We start from the raw sequence: 13,803 nt of genomic DNA, 5'->3' as shown, positions 1-13,803 counted from the left end.
TGCACAGATGCCTCCCGCTGTGAAGTGTGTTCCCTGTTTGCTCACCGCCGGGGCAGCAATGCAGAAGTGCAGTTAAGTGGGCAGGATGGCAGCCGAGCTTTCACCGCTCACGAGCTGACATCCACTGCCTGACAGATGCCACCCCTGTACCGCGGACAAGAATGTGGCCTCAATTAACGCCTGACTTTCTTATCTGTAAAAGCAGAAAGTCATGAAAACCTGTTTGCAAGTGGAAAATGCCAGGCTTTGACGGGTAGTAATGGGCTTGGCCCTTCTGCTCAAGCAGGTAAGAGACAGCAGTTGTTTGGGGGAAATCGAAGCTAGAAGCATCCTCCCAATACTGGAAGATGTTGGTAACTTTATACAGTGCTTTATACATGGCCCAGCATGGTATCTGGGCCATGTCCAGCGGCAGCGCAGTGCCCTCCCCAGCCTGCAGGCAGCTGTTGTGGCAGCTACACGGTGCTCGACCTACCAGGATGTGCTTCAGTCCTTGCAACAAATTGCCTCTTCCTCTGCTTCGTGGGGAGACAAGGACTCTGGGACACTTGGCAGAGGCAGACTTCAGATGTCCTTGCAGGCTCCCGGGCACAAGGCCACCAGCCTCACCCCTGCAGAACCCAGGGCCCTGAGCACTGGATTCTGCAAGCACAGGCAGCCCCCCACCGTTGCTGCTGCCACAGCACCGCCGGCCAGGTCCTGCCCCCGCCTCCCCGAGTGCACCAGGCCGAGCCTCTTCTCACAGGCCCAGCGTGCTATGAGGGGCCTCCGTCTCCTGGGACACAGGCAGGGCCTTGGAGCCCCTCCTTACCCTCCTGAGCCGCCACAGTGCCCGACCTGTGACTACTGTGTGGCATCGAGCCTGTTCTCACATCTGCCCAGCATGGGTGGTAATTCTGGGGCTGCGAGTGTCTGGGGTCACTGGGAGCTGTGCCTGCAGCTCTGAGCAGACCCACGCCCACTGGAGTGCTGGGCCACACCCCACTTGCTGTGGGGTTCACTTCTCTTTCCTCCCCTTAGTGAAACAGGGCACAGGCCTGTGACTGGTAAAGCTGCGTTTGGGAATCTGACTCACAGCCTTTGCCTCGTACGTTAACGCCTGGGGATCAGTCACCTGCTCTGTCCAGGCGTGGGGGGCAGCCCACCAGTCCCACCCACAGAGTTTCCGCTCTGGAGCAGAGAGGCAGATGGTAAACAGCGCCTGGGGCTGAGGGGGAACAGCCACAGACCATCACCGCAGGCCACAGTGGGAGGTTCCCCACCCCGGGCTCCCTGTGGCTCTGCTTGCTTCGTCTGCTCAGTGCTCCCCTCACCGGTAGCTGCTCCTCGTGCCTTGTGGAAGCGCAGCATCCTCAGGTCAAGGGGCAGGTGGCTCAGCCTATGAAGGGGGCAGGGACGCAGCTCCCGGGGAGCTCCCAGGGCAGTCACCTGACAGTGTGAGGAAGCCCCGAGAACAGCATGCGGGTGTGTTGCACAGGGGGGTGGCTACCGTAGAGAGAAAGAATAAACCAAGATGGGGTTTGGTGTGCAGAGAAGGGGTGACGTCATAAGATGATCAGGGAAGGCTCGTGGGAAGGAGACATTTGGAAAAAGTCATGCAAGAGGTCAGTGTGTAAACTGTGCAAGCATCTGGGAGGAGCCCCTTGCAAAGGCGGCAGCACGAAGGCCCTGAGGCAGCAGGACGCTGAGCTTTAGGGACAGCACAACTCTCTGGGACTGGACCGCAGTGAGTGGGGCCGGAAGGGGCGCCTGTCAGGACGGAGGACTGAACGCCGCCCTTGTAAGGGTGTGAGTCTTTGTTCTGGCTGAGCTGTGGGAGCTGTTGCGGGGATTCAGTGGGGGGAGTGAGATGGCCTGGCTGATTTTAGCAGCGTCGCCCTGGTTTCTGTTTGGAGGAGATGATTCCTCCTCCAGGGAGCCGCTCTTACTTTCCAGACTTGGCCTTCTCCCTCCTGCTCTCCAACTTTGTCACCCCAAGTAACTGGCTCCTTATTCGAAAATGCCATCTCCTTGTTCAACCAGCTCCTTCAGTGCGAGGGAGACCGCTGTCTTGCACATCATCTAACCCTCCACACAGCCGTGTTGCGTGCCATGGCCACCAGCATGCAGATCCCATGCAGGTTCAGAGAAGAGAGAGGGAGCGCTGCACGGCGTGCCACGGCGCAGGCCTGGGCTCCCCAAGTCGGCCCAGCCCCAGAGGGGGAGGTCCCCTGCCGTGCCAGCTCCTGCAGCAGCAGCAGCGCCCCTGCTGGCTTCCTCCAGGCCAGTGCGAGACGCAAGCTGCAAAGGGCCTGGTCCCAGACCCAGTGACCAACACGACATTAACAACTGAAAGTGATGGCAATCCAGGAATCCAGGATGTTTCTGGGAGTGTCAGTTACTGGGAGAAAGTAAGACTCTCTCATGTCTCCAGCACAGGCAGCGAAATGCCGTAATCAAACGGGTCACATGCAATGACCCTGTCCTCCGGGGGGCCCTTCTGAGCCACCTCCCCTCCTAGCTTTGTGCATTGCCCGGGCTGACCCCACCTACGCCCACGGCTCAGTCGCCAGCATGAGCTGCCGGTGTCCAGCGCGGTGTCCAGCTCTGGTCTCCATCCCGAGCCAAAGGATCAGGAACTGCACGTGGTTACTTGACACCCCAAGGCTTCCACACTCATGTGTCTAGAAAGGGAGTCAACCCTCTCCCCACATTCCCAGTTCTGCTTCTCCTCCCGTTGGTTTTGTCCTCTGTCCGCCAGCGTCGCCCGTGCCGGGACTAGAGCCGTTTACTGCAGTGCCGAGAAGTGTGGGCAGCTCTGGGCACGGGCTCTGGTGCCCGCCTGGCACGCCCTTGCTGTGGGACGAGTCGTCTCCAGGGGATGTGTTGCTACGGGGCTTTGGCAGTCGCCCACCCATCCGTTCAGCAGATGCGCTGTGCCCCGCCTAACTCCCACGGCTGATGCCAGCGAGAAAGAGGGCAGAGAAGGGAACACAGAGCAAGCCCTGCCCTCCCGAAGGTGTGCTCGTGCCGAGGATCCAGTCAGCGAAGCAGGGGCAGCAGGGAACCGGCCCGCTCGGGGCACCCTGTCAAATGTTTCGAAGAAGATGGGTGCAACGCCCACATCTCCTCGGTCTCAGTTCATCTGTGAATCTTGTCAGCTTTGCTGCCGACCGTCCCTGCCGCTCCATCCGTGTCGGGGCCCGTCTGAAGGTGTCCCTCGTGCTCCCACGCCTCACTGCCTGGGGCAGCCGGCTCGCCCGGGGTGCCAGGGCCTCTCCTCGGCTGCCTGTGCTCCGAGTTGTGCCCGGTGCCAGCACTCCAGGGGGCTTCAGCAGAGAGTGGCTGGGTGTGTAAGAAAACCATGCTTTTAAACTTCTGTCCATGTCCTCTTTTAGGATCAGGCTCATTGTTATTTAATTTTAGCCCAAGGCCAAGATTTTCAATTAAATTTGTTGAGAAACCACCAGCGTCTCCATTTCCCTGGAAAGTAATTTGAAAGGTATGAACTTGGTAACCGTGGTCCCTGGGATCTGGGGACTTGGATGGTCCTGAGGTTCCTAAAAATGGAGAAAGCCCCAACTGCTAGAGCGAGAAGAGCCGAGCAGGAGACAAGCAGGGGCCACGTTGCCCAGCTGCCTGTACGGCCTCCTGGGCCCCGCCACCACCTTCTCCCCAGTCCCTCCCCAGGCCCGTGGCTCCCTGGCGCCTGCCGTGCCATGACCTTGGAGCGATGTTTTTAAGCACAAAGGACGTCTCCTCGCCTCCTGCGTGGACCTGGCGGTGCCCTCCCGTCGGAAGGGCGTCGCACATTTGAAGCATCTCTTGCCTCTGAGGTGGGTTCTTTACTTCAAACTACACTCCTTCAGGGGACCCGCTTCTCAGTGCTTCTCGGTGAAATGCACAGAAGCCCCGGCCTCCTGCTCGCTCGCCCTCAGTCCCTGTGAGGATGAACGAAAACCCAGTAAAGAGCCTCGCGCCATGGCGGCTGCAGCCGGCCGGGGGACCCATCAGTTTCAACCAGTCCGTGTCTGTAATAATTCCTTATGCTAAATAGCTCCTAACGTTCCTCGCCACTGGAATGGTTCTGAGCCCATTAATATTTCCTGTCATGAGATTTGGGGAGACACTAGAACAATTTATTTCACAGTGGGGTTCTTATCTAAACAAGATCTGTCTTCATCTCTCAATCTCGCAGGAGGCTCTTGGGGTCGATCTGGGCGTATCTGCTTCCAGCTGTTTTTCACAAAGGAAAAAACAAAGGCAAGGAATGAGGAGCCTGAGCTGGAGGAGGCATCGCCAGCAGCTAAAGCGCTGGGCACCCAACAGCTCTGTGCACATGAGGGATCCGGAAAGTCCCCTCTGCAGCCTCCGCCCGCTCTCCTTGGCTGCGCCCCCCCGGGGGGAGCTCTGGGACCCTCCTCAGAAGCACTTGCACGCGAGGGAACATCGGTCGTCTCCAGCAATGGGCTTTTAGAAATACAGTTTTGAGAACTGAAATTATTTCTGTAAGGTGAAGGGTGGGAGAGTGATGTCATCCTTTCTCATGAGACTGTTTTCCTTGCACACCCCAAACACCCCTTGGAGTGTTTCGTTTCATTTTGTTACGTGGAACAGCAGCTGGGGTATGATGTGTGCACTGTTTGCAAGAACTGTCAGCATCTGGAGCCGAAGCAAGACAGAAAGCAGAGGATGAAGGGGGCGGCTGGTAAGCCACGTCCTTGTCATGAATTACGGCAGACGAGGGTGGACTCTGCTTTCAAGCATTTAACTCACTTTTTGAAAACAAAAAGTTTACTCTTTAATTCTAATACTTGTGGTTAAATGATAATGTTTACAATCTAACACTTCTAGAAGCTCACGGTGCATGTTGCATGTTGGCTTGGCCTGCCAACAGTCGTCATGTCAGCTCTACAATAGCTAAGCTGCAGGCCTCCCCGGTGGCGCAGCAGTTGAGCACTGGGTGGCGAAGCTGCCCGCGGCCTCTGCAGCGCCGGTTCGATCCCCGGCTGCTCCCCGGCCACCGGAGGAGGGTCCCACAGAGCGCGCAGACCCCTCCTGCCGCCCGCTGCTCCCCTCAGCAGTGTCCTTCGGTCCTTCTGCGTGCTCGGCTCCCCGCTCTGGCTCTGGTGAATCCTCTCACCCTCCCACGCTTCTGACTGTACCCAGTGCTTGTATAAACAAATAAATAAATCTTAAAAAAAAAAAATAGCTAAGCTGCACTCAAGTCAAATGTTTTGGAAGACTGACACCAGTGGGAAATATCAATAATCCACAAGTTCCCTTTTATGCCTGTGACTTCATATTTTTATTTTACATAGCCTGCTTATTATCAACGCTCTAAAATGTTCTAATAATAGAACCTAATTCAACTGCACTGATTATATTATATAAACATGGATGAGTTCATGTGTGTAGCTTGTGAAGTAGCATCCTTTTATTTTACTTTCATGCATAACTTCTGGAGGATCTGAGACCTGTGGTAAAGAGGGGAGCATCCTGTGAAAATGCGCGCAGCTCCTGGCCCTGCCTGGTTTCGTCCATTTCCCGTGTCTTGCGTATTTTCTTTTTTTTAATTCTTTTTTTTTCTTTTATATATTTTTATTTTTATATCATTTTTCATTTTTGCACGACGTATGCATTTTCATCTTGGTCATAGTCTCCGTACAATACCCACCCCCTTGTTTTGATCCTACCCCCTCCTCCCCACCCTGTAGTGTGTCTCTGGTTTATAGTCGCTTGTTGATCTTGATTTTTACTTTATGTGTATTTTCCTATGTAGGGTAAGTGAAAAAGCATCAGGCTTTTCTGCCCTCCCGCCATCAGGATGGATGATGGATCCTGTGGTCCTGAGTGCATGCCTGATGGCGGCACCTGGAGTGGGGTGTGGGCATGTGTAAGTGGGCACACCTGGGCTGAGACTGGGCTTATAAGGGTGGTGTCACGGGGACGCCAGAAGAAGCAGGGAAGCAGAGAGCAGAACCACGAGAGCAGCAGAGACCACCAGAGAACCCTGGAGAGCCCAGAAAGAGTGAAGACTTGCTGGGGGCTGGGAGGCCTGCCAGCCTGCCAGCCTCCGGGCCCCGCAACACCCCTGCCTGCTGTGCACTGGGTAAATCCCAATAAAAGCCTGAAAAGCCAGTGAGGGCTCCAGGTCTCCTCTTCCCTCACCCTGTCTGCTCAGGTCGTAGAGAACCTGCTCTGGTCCTCCTGCCCGTACGTCCTTCCTCCCAGTGTCTTGGTCAGGTTAGCACGTTCTCGCCTCTTGGACCCTACTTTATGTTTTCCTCTTTCAGGAAACTGCCGACCTGCCCAACACCGGATTGAGTTGCTTCTCTAATTCCCCCACAGTGCCCGGGTGTAGCTATTCCACCATCAGACAGAACTTAGAAAGCAGAACCGTGAGTCCTCCCCCCAGCACAGGCGCGGGCATTGGTGTCGGGGTGAGGGGTCTCCCCACCAGCACAGGCGCCAGCGCTGGAGTTGGGGTGAGGGGCTTCACTCGGGCTCAGAAGCAGACAGAGCAGCAGAAAGGACGAGGTAAACTGCCGGGTTGTGTATGAAAGTCTCTCTCTGGAAACAAGCAGTGCAGGGGGTTAGGCCGAGTGGGAGAACCGGCGTTAGTGGAGTTTTACTGAACAGCCTTCCAGAAAGAAGAGGGATGGAAGGGACCCTTGACACTTCCTGAAAAATGAAGACAGACAGGAAGAATCTTGCACAGAGGAATAAGAGCGTGAGGGGAAAGGTGCTTCGGCAGCTCTCGGGAGACCCACCGGAGAGCACGGAAGGATTTGTGGGAATCTGGCAGGGCCTGGAGCGCAGAGCTGACTGAGGGAGCCGAGGGAGCAGGAGCAGCTGGAGCCTGACTGCGCTGGCTCACAGACCACGATCGTGGCCAAGCCCCACCGTGGTGAGCACCACCGGTGAGCACCTAGCAGAGGTGCTGCCTGCACTGCAGGGGCCGGTGGGAAGAGGAGGTGGAGACAGGGTAGGTGCTGCCTTAGGCTCAGCCAGAGGCAGCAGGCCTTTGAGGCCTGGAGACCTGGTCTATGCTCTAGAAAGCCTTATCCTTCTACTCTCTATCTTTATGAACTCTATTATAGCTCTGATTTTGTAAGACTTTCTCAAAATCAATAAGTATTTATTGAAAAAAAAAAAGTGTGAAAAAGAAAAAGCAGTTGCTACGTGGAATGTTGGTTGTTTTACAAGACAGTAGAGTAAGTCAGCACATCAAAAGGGCTACAGTAGCTTGGTAAGGGGATTCTGAATAAGGAAAGCCTTAGCTGGCCACAAAGCAAGACTTAGTGGAACAGTTGCTCTTGACACGCGTGTGGGCAAGGTTGTGTCCCAAGGCTGAATGCTCCCGAGGAGCGGGAAGGTGTCACGTCACAAGCTCGTAAGGGAGTAACTGGGTGAGCGTTATAACCACAGGATGCACAAAACCAAGTGAATCTCCAGGAATGAAACTGCACACTAAGGATGGAGCAACCTTTAGGACAAGTGCTGAGTCTAGAAATGCTCTCATTCGCTAGCATTTAATGCCACACGTGGGGTGTAGCATTACTGACTGGGGATTAGGAAAAGGGAATTTTGTCATTCAGGAAAAGAGATGGCGTTTACATTCTCTTGACCATTTTGAAACATGTTCACTATATCACTAACTGAGGTTTTTTTTTATTTAAGATCTATTTATCCAAGAATTGGGGTACACAGGTCAGAGGCGTGGGAGGGTGAGAGAATTCACCAGAGAGAGTGGGGAGCAGAACAGGCAGACAGACCGAAGACACTGCTGAGGGGAGCAGCAGGCAAGGCAGGAGAGGTCTTCTGCGCCATGTGGGTATCTCCCTGGCTGGCCGGGAATCAAACCCGAGCTGCAGAGGCTACAGACAGCTTCACGGCGCTGCACTCAACCCGCTGCACCACTGGCGAGGCCCAAGGTTTTATTTAAAGCCTTTATAAACAAGGGGAGCCTTTTCGTTTGCTCAGTATCTCTTGTCTACATGGATGGAGCTGTCCTGGCGCTCCCGCTGGCCCCTCAGGCTGCCTGGGGGGGCTCTGAACTGTCCCAGTGGACACACTACACTAGGAGAGAGTTACTCATTTGTCTTCAGCCTCTGGGACTAGGACCTCTTGGGTGGGAGGACCTCATCCTGCTGCGGTGACACGGACACGGCGGTGCCTGCGGTAGCGGTTGTTGGGAAGCCCTGGCAGGGTGGATGGAAGCGAGCCCTGCGGAGACTCGGCCACGAGGAATCTCGCGTGGGGTAAACGCGGTGTCCCGGCCGGGGCTGTGCCAACGCCCTGCAGCCCAGGAGGACATATCGGTGCAGCGGGGTGGACCTGGCGGGGCCGAGGCGGTGGGAAGGGGCAGGGTAGTTAAGGAGCTGCCTGGGACCTGCCGGGGCTGTCGGGGATGGACTCCACGCCGGCTAATGGGCAAGTGGACTGACGGCAGGATTTTCAACCTGGCTGCTGGAAGGACTTTTGAAGGTCATTCAACTGTTGCAGCTTATTTTAATTTCTCAAAGTTGAGTCTATCAATTAGTAGCTCGGATCAGGGGCCTCTCCCGTGACTGAAATCGCTCACTTGACTAACTCAAGTAATGAACTACGACGCGTGAGGGCGTTTCTGGCGTTTCTGAGGCGGGAGCGTGGTGGGTGCCTCCTCCTCCTCCGTGGCGCGTGGGGCAATGAGTAGGTAACGCAGGCAAGGAAAGTGTATCTGGTTTCTGAGATTCCATTTATTTATTGTTTGTCAGCTGTCTCTAAAAGGATTTAAAGTGAGAGTTGTTAAGAGGACACATTCAAGTAATTTCAAGGGGTAACTTTCCTCCCCTAATTATTTTTATCTAACCAAATGTTTTATTAAATTCCCAGAAGTCACAGTTGCTCCTGCACAGACAGTTTGTGGAGAGCTTTGAGAGGTCACCAGGGGTGAAGTGTCTGTGTTACTCTACTGTGAACGACCGGAATTTTCAGGGGTCAGTTGTTAGCTGAATTTAAGGACTTTCTCCCTCAATGAGGAATTATTTTCAGCTTTGATTTTGAGGTTACGTCGTGCTCCTCAGCAGGTGCACCTATTCCTTCAGGCTCAGCCAGACTGGCTGTGCCAACCCCCCTCCGCCGCCCTCCCTCATCCCCAACTCCCTCCCCTGGTCTCCCCTTCTTGTCTCACCAAGTGAGACTATTCCTGCTGCATTCTGCCTGCGTGTGTGTGATGATTTATGCTCCACAGATGAGTGAAATCATCGATGTTTATCTTTCACTCTCTGACTAATTTCACTTAACATCACCCCCAGCTCCACACACAGCCTCACTGGCCACGATTGCCTGGTGAGGGTTTCATTTCTATCTCTTTAATGACATGTTCTAGAGTAATTCTAGCGTCATCGCTTTTCACTGCACTTTCCATATATATATATATATATATATATATATATATATATATATAATGTATGTTTATTTATATATTACTATCGAGTTTTGCTTCTGGGGTAAATGGAGATACCTGTTGGCCAGGGTAACTCGAAGCCTCCTCTGGCTCCACGTGCCGGAATTCTGTTCCCTTTCAAATGCCACTAATGTCACTAAATTCATAAATTTAGGGACTTCCAGGTGGCACCATGGGTTAATAAGCACAGCACTGTGAAGCTATCTGCAGCCTCTGCAGCATGAGTTCGATCCCCGGCCAGGGAGCTACCCACATGGTGCAGCAGACCTCTCCTGTCATCCCGCTGCTCCCTCAGCAGTGGATTTCAGTAGATCTGCCTGTTCTGCTCCCCACTCTCTCTCTGGTGAATCCTCTCAACCCCACACCTCTGGCCTGCACCCCAGTTCTTCTATGCATAAATAAATAAATTTTTAAAATAAGTAAATTCACACATTTAGGCGTGCTGTCTAAGGGGGTCCCTTCTTCCTCTGACCTTGTGTGGCTACTATATTCCCACATAAAAAATCATCCCCAAACCTAGTGGCTTCAGATGACCGCGGGAGTTCTCAAGGTTTCTGAAGGAAGACAGCCAGCTGGTCACATCCACCGCCGGTTTCCTGGGCCAGGACGTGGGGGGCAGTTCAGGCGGACAGTCCCTGCTCGGGGAGTGTCACGGAGTAGCATTGGGGAGGGCAGCCAGGGCGACAGTGGCCGAGAGCTTACCCTGGCTGGAGGACCTGCCTCGCGGTGACCGAGGGAGTGGGGACTTCGGGCCAGAGCCGGCTGTGGGCAGGAGGCTCCATGCTGGGCCGCTGGGCTCCTCCGGAAGATGGTCCGAGGGGAGAGTGGCCGCCGATGTCCCTCAGGTCAGGCCACCCGCAGAGAGCACGGGCAGAACTGCAGTGTCCTCTGACCTGGTCCTGGACCTCACACATGGTCATCTCTGCGTTTCTCCTTGGACCCACTAGTCAGCCTTACTACTGCGGAAACAGAGTCAGGAGGTGGGGAGCACTGGGGAGAGCCTGAGGCTGCTTGTCCCGGAGCCTGCCCGCATCCCCCCCTCTCCAGCCTGGGACAGCATCTGCCCGCGTCATGATACCCGGGTCTCATCTGCGTATCTTGTAACCCGGGGCCCTGCTGCGTTCCTCTCTCGCTACCTCGCGGCCTCTCTCATCGGGTGTCCACGCCTCCTGTTTTTCGCTCAAGGTAAACTTGCGCTGGAGTCCTCTCTGATAAGTGTTGCTGCTGTGAGCTCCTGCAAGAGGTGATTCTAAAGGGCCCCCACGTCAAGCTCACCATGCACCTCTCAAGCCCTCGCCACTGCTCTAGTCCACTTGCCATTAGAGGACAGAGATGGATACCACAGCTCCTGCTCTTCCTGATGATGAGGGTCAGCTACCTGCCAGCCTGGACAACCTTCCTCCATGCCCATATTCTGGGCAAGGCTGAAGCGAGCTGGAACCAGCCTGGCTTGATTCTAGGACTCTCCCTTGTCCGGGAGAAGCTGCTTCCCTCTGTGGCGTCTCTGCAAGTGGCCTCGGCTTCACTCCTTGCTGGGAGAGGCGTGATGGCCTTTATTTCGTTGAGTGTGTCCTTGTGTGTCCCAGACATCGGATCCTTCATGCGGGGACCCCTGCGTCTAGTGCATCGACCGCTCTGAGAGGCTGGCGTCGGGGAAGTGGAGGCTGTTGCGGGAACCATCTAGAAAGTCTCAGTTGCTTTGGGCCATGTCTTCTCTAACTGACGGGCACAGCTGTACATGTGGGCTGCTGTGTACACGCCAAACAAAATTCTTTCTAGTCTTCCCCCTCACGGGAGGGGAACGACATGCTTGGTCAGCCGAAGGCTGTGCGTCGTCACGCGCCATCCCTCGCCTCTGGAGCACAAGGCAGCTGTGCTGACTGGCTTGGCTGGGGAGGACTTTCCTTTCTCCTGTAGGGTAGTGGTGAAGGTTCTTGTCCACCTGGCTATACAAAAGATGTTCTCATCTCTGCAGTGTCTCCGCATGTGGGGAGCAGTTCCGGGTCGATAAAGGCTGAGTGGACGCTGTTGCTGGCGCCAGGATGGGGCCTGTTTCTCACAGAACGGGGCTCTGGAGAGAAGGAGGGGTCAGACGGCTGCTCTGCGGGGACCCGGCGTGCGTGGGGTGTGTTTATGACGTGTGGAAGTTGGGGGTCCGGTGTCATTGCCCTGAGGGGATGCTGAAGAGAGAGACAGGTGGAGGCTCAGGACAGTCAATGGCTATTTGAGAAAGGCCTGGGACGTGGTGACGGCGGCCCTGTGAGACGTCGGTGGGTTCGGCGGCGGGGACAGAAGCACAGGCAGCCCCGGGGCGCTCCGGCCCAGGTTACCTTCCCTGGGGTCCTCGGGATCCACGGTGTCAAGATGCCAGCACTTTCCCCATTTTGTTTCGTACTAGTTACTGTTTCAAAATAAATGGGAAAACAGAAATTTGAAAAAATTTTCAGTGTTAAAAATAATCATCCCATATTAATATTTATTTTTTCTGGATAAAGGGCTTATTTACATCTCTTATATCTTAAGAAATGGGTATGAAATGAAAAATACCTTGTATTTGGCTCTATTACATAAAGAATACACTCATCTAAATAAACCTCAATGACTTTCTTGCTATTAAAATTGCCTTGGGCCTGATCTCATGTTATATATTCAATTTGTCTGCTTTTTGTCATAAACTCCTGTGATTTATTTGCTAGCAAAAATGCATGGCTTTCAGGAAGTGCTTTTTCCATAGAGCATTTTAGGGGAATCTAAACTTTTTAGAAGCTGTACATATCAATTTATTAGTAATCTCCAAAACTGAATTTAAGAAATTGCACATTTGCTTGGCATGGGCGTGGCACAAGAGACAATATTGTGTAGAAGAATCTCTGCTGGATAATATTTTATATCTAAATTCTACTTTTCTACTTGCTAGTGAAATATGAGTGACTGTTTAATATACTACTTTGGTGCAAGAGTAATTTTTCTTCTGACTTTGGGGAAATTCAGATTCCATATATTATAATTAAATCTAAGAAACATTTATTTAGGAACTTACATTGCAGGCACTATGAGAATATCAATGAAATGTAGCCACAGTCTACTTTCAAGATCACTGTCTATAAGAGCAGACACATACTGGCACCACGATGAGCAGTGGATCTATAGAAATATACACGTGCACACACATATGTGGATGGGGGGTTAATAGGTTAGTTAAATTATGAGTCAAGGGAGGCTTGTAGAGAGGTTGTATCTGAGCAGGGGTTTTAACAGCTGAGTAGCAAATGTGTTACCATAGAAAATGTAAAAGTAAGAAGACCAGTGCTTGTTATTATTTATGGGGCACGAGCGATTTTGAAGATGTAGCCTCAGCAGGTGTGAGAGCAAGGCTAGGGGCACAGGCCTTCACTCAGAGGTGCCCTAAGTGCCTCCGAGGGTTACAGAAAGGGTTAGGGTTAGCGCTGCCCTTCCAGCCTGAGAAGTACTAAAGGCAGTGTCTGTCTTTGCCCGCGCAGGAGCCCCGTCCTGGTCTTCCAGTGCAGCGACCGCCACGTGATCTGCTTGGACTGTTTCCACTTATACTGCGTGACCAGGCTGAACGACCGGCAGTTCCTCCATGACCCCGAGCTGGGATACTCGCTGCCTTGCGTGGGTGAGTCTAGCGCGTTTTCCCTCATTTCTACTGCTAATTAAGAACAGAAGGAAAAGTGTCGATGTAATTGGGTCCACATACTTTTGGATTCACTAAGCTTGGGTTGACATAGGTTTACCTAAGAAGTTGTATTTTCAAATATCTGTTTGTCCATTGGTTGGCAAGAAATGTTAATTTTTGGATAACAAAAAATATAAAGGAGTAGGATATGAAGGAGTTGTGTTGAATTAGAAAATATAGGACCTGCATAAAGACATCGAAATAAATTTTTAAATATTTTTTGGCTAAAGTACATAAAGTTCATTGATGGCTTCACCCTGCAAGGTATAAATTTATTATACTGGATTTAGCACAGTACTGCCCAGTTTTTTAAATTGTGCTCCCCATTGCTAAGAATTTTGCCCATAGACACAATATATATGAAAGAACATGCATAAAACATTAAAGAATGAAATAAAGCTAAAATACTCAATATTTTAAATATATTTTACCTTCACCATTATAAAATACCCTTTGCTTGCACTATTAATGCTGTTATATGCACTGTTAATACTATGATACTACTATTATGTGTATTGTTTTTATTGAGATGAAGTTGGTGTGACGTTCAATTAATCATTTTAAAGGGCATGATTCAGTGGCATCTCATGGATGCATATTGTTAAGCAATGACCACCCACCTCTTCTAGTTTCAAACTTTTTCAGCACTGCAGAATAATCTCCCTTGGCCACGATA

At 52.5% G+C, this 13,803-nt stretch overlaps 1 protein-coding gene across 4 annotated transcripts in view; it reads left to right on the top strand.

Annotated features, from left to right (window-relative positions):
* PRKN (parkin RBR E3 ubiquitin protein ligase) overlaps positions 1-13,803 on the top strand; it is a 1,086,879-nt gene that overhangs the window by 768,679 nt on the left and 304,397 nt on the right. For all 4 annotated transcript variants that reach the window (XM_037520693.2, XM_054697961.1, XM_054697960.1 and 1 more), the window contains one exon: positions 12,931-13,067. In XM_037520693.2, the coding sequence (XP_037376590.2) occupies positions 12,931-13,067 (137 nt within the window). The remainder of the gene's footprint in view (positions 1-12,930; positions 13,068-13,803) is intronic.

The sequence above is a fragment of the Talpa occidentalis genome, unplaced genomic scaffold (assembly GCF_014898055.3).
Source record: "Talpa occidentalis isolate TD23 unplaced genomic scaffold, MPIMG_talOcc4v2.1 talOcc4.2, whole genome shotgun sequence".
In the NCBI taxonomy this organism is placed as follows: Eukaryota; Metazoa; Chordata; class Mammalia; order Eulipotyphla; family Talpidae; genus Talpa; species Talpa occidentalis.
This window is presented reverse-complemented; position numbering and strand designations above follow the sequence as displayed.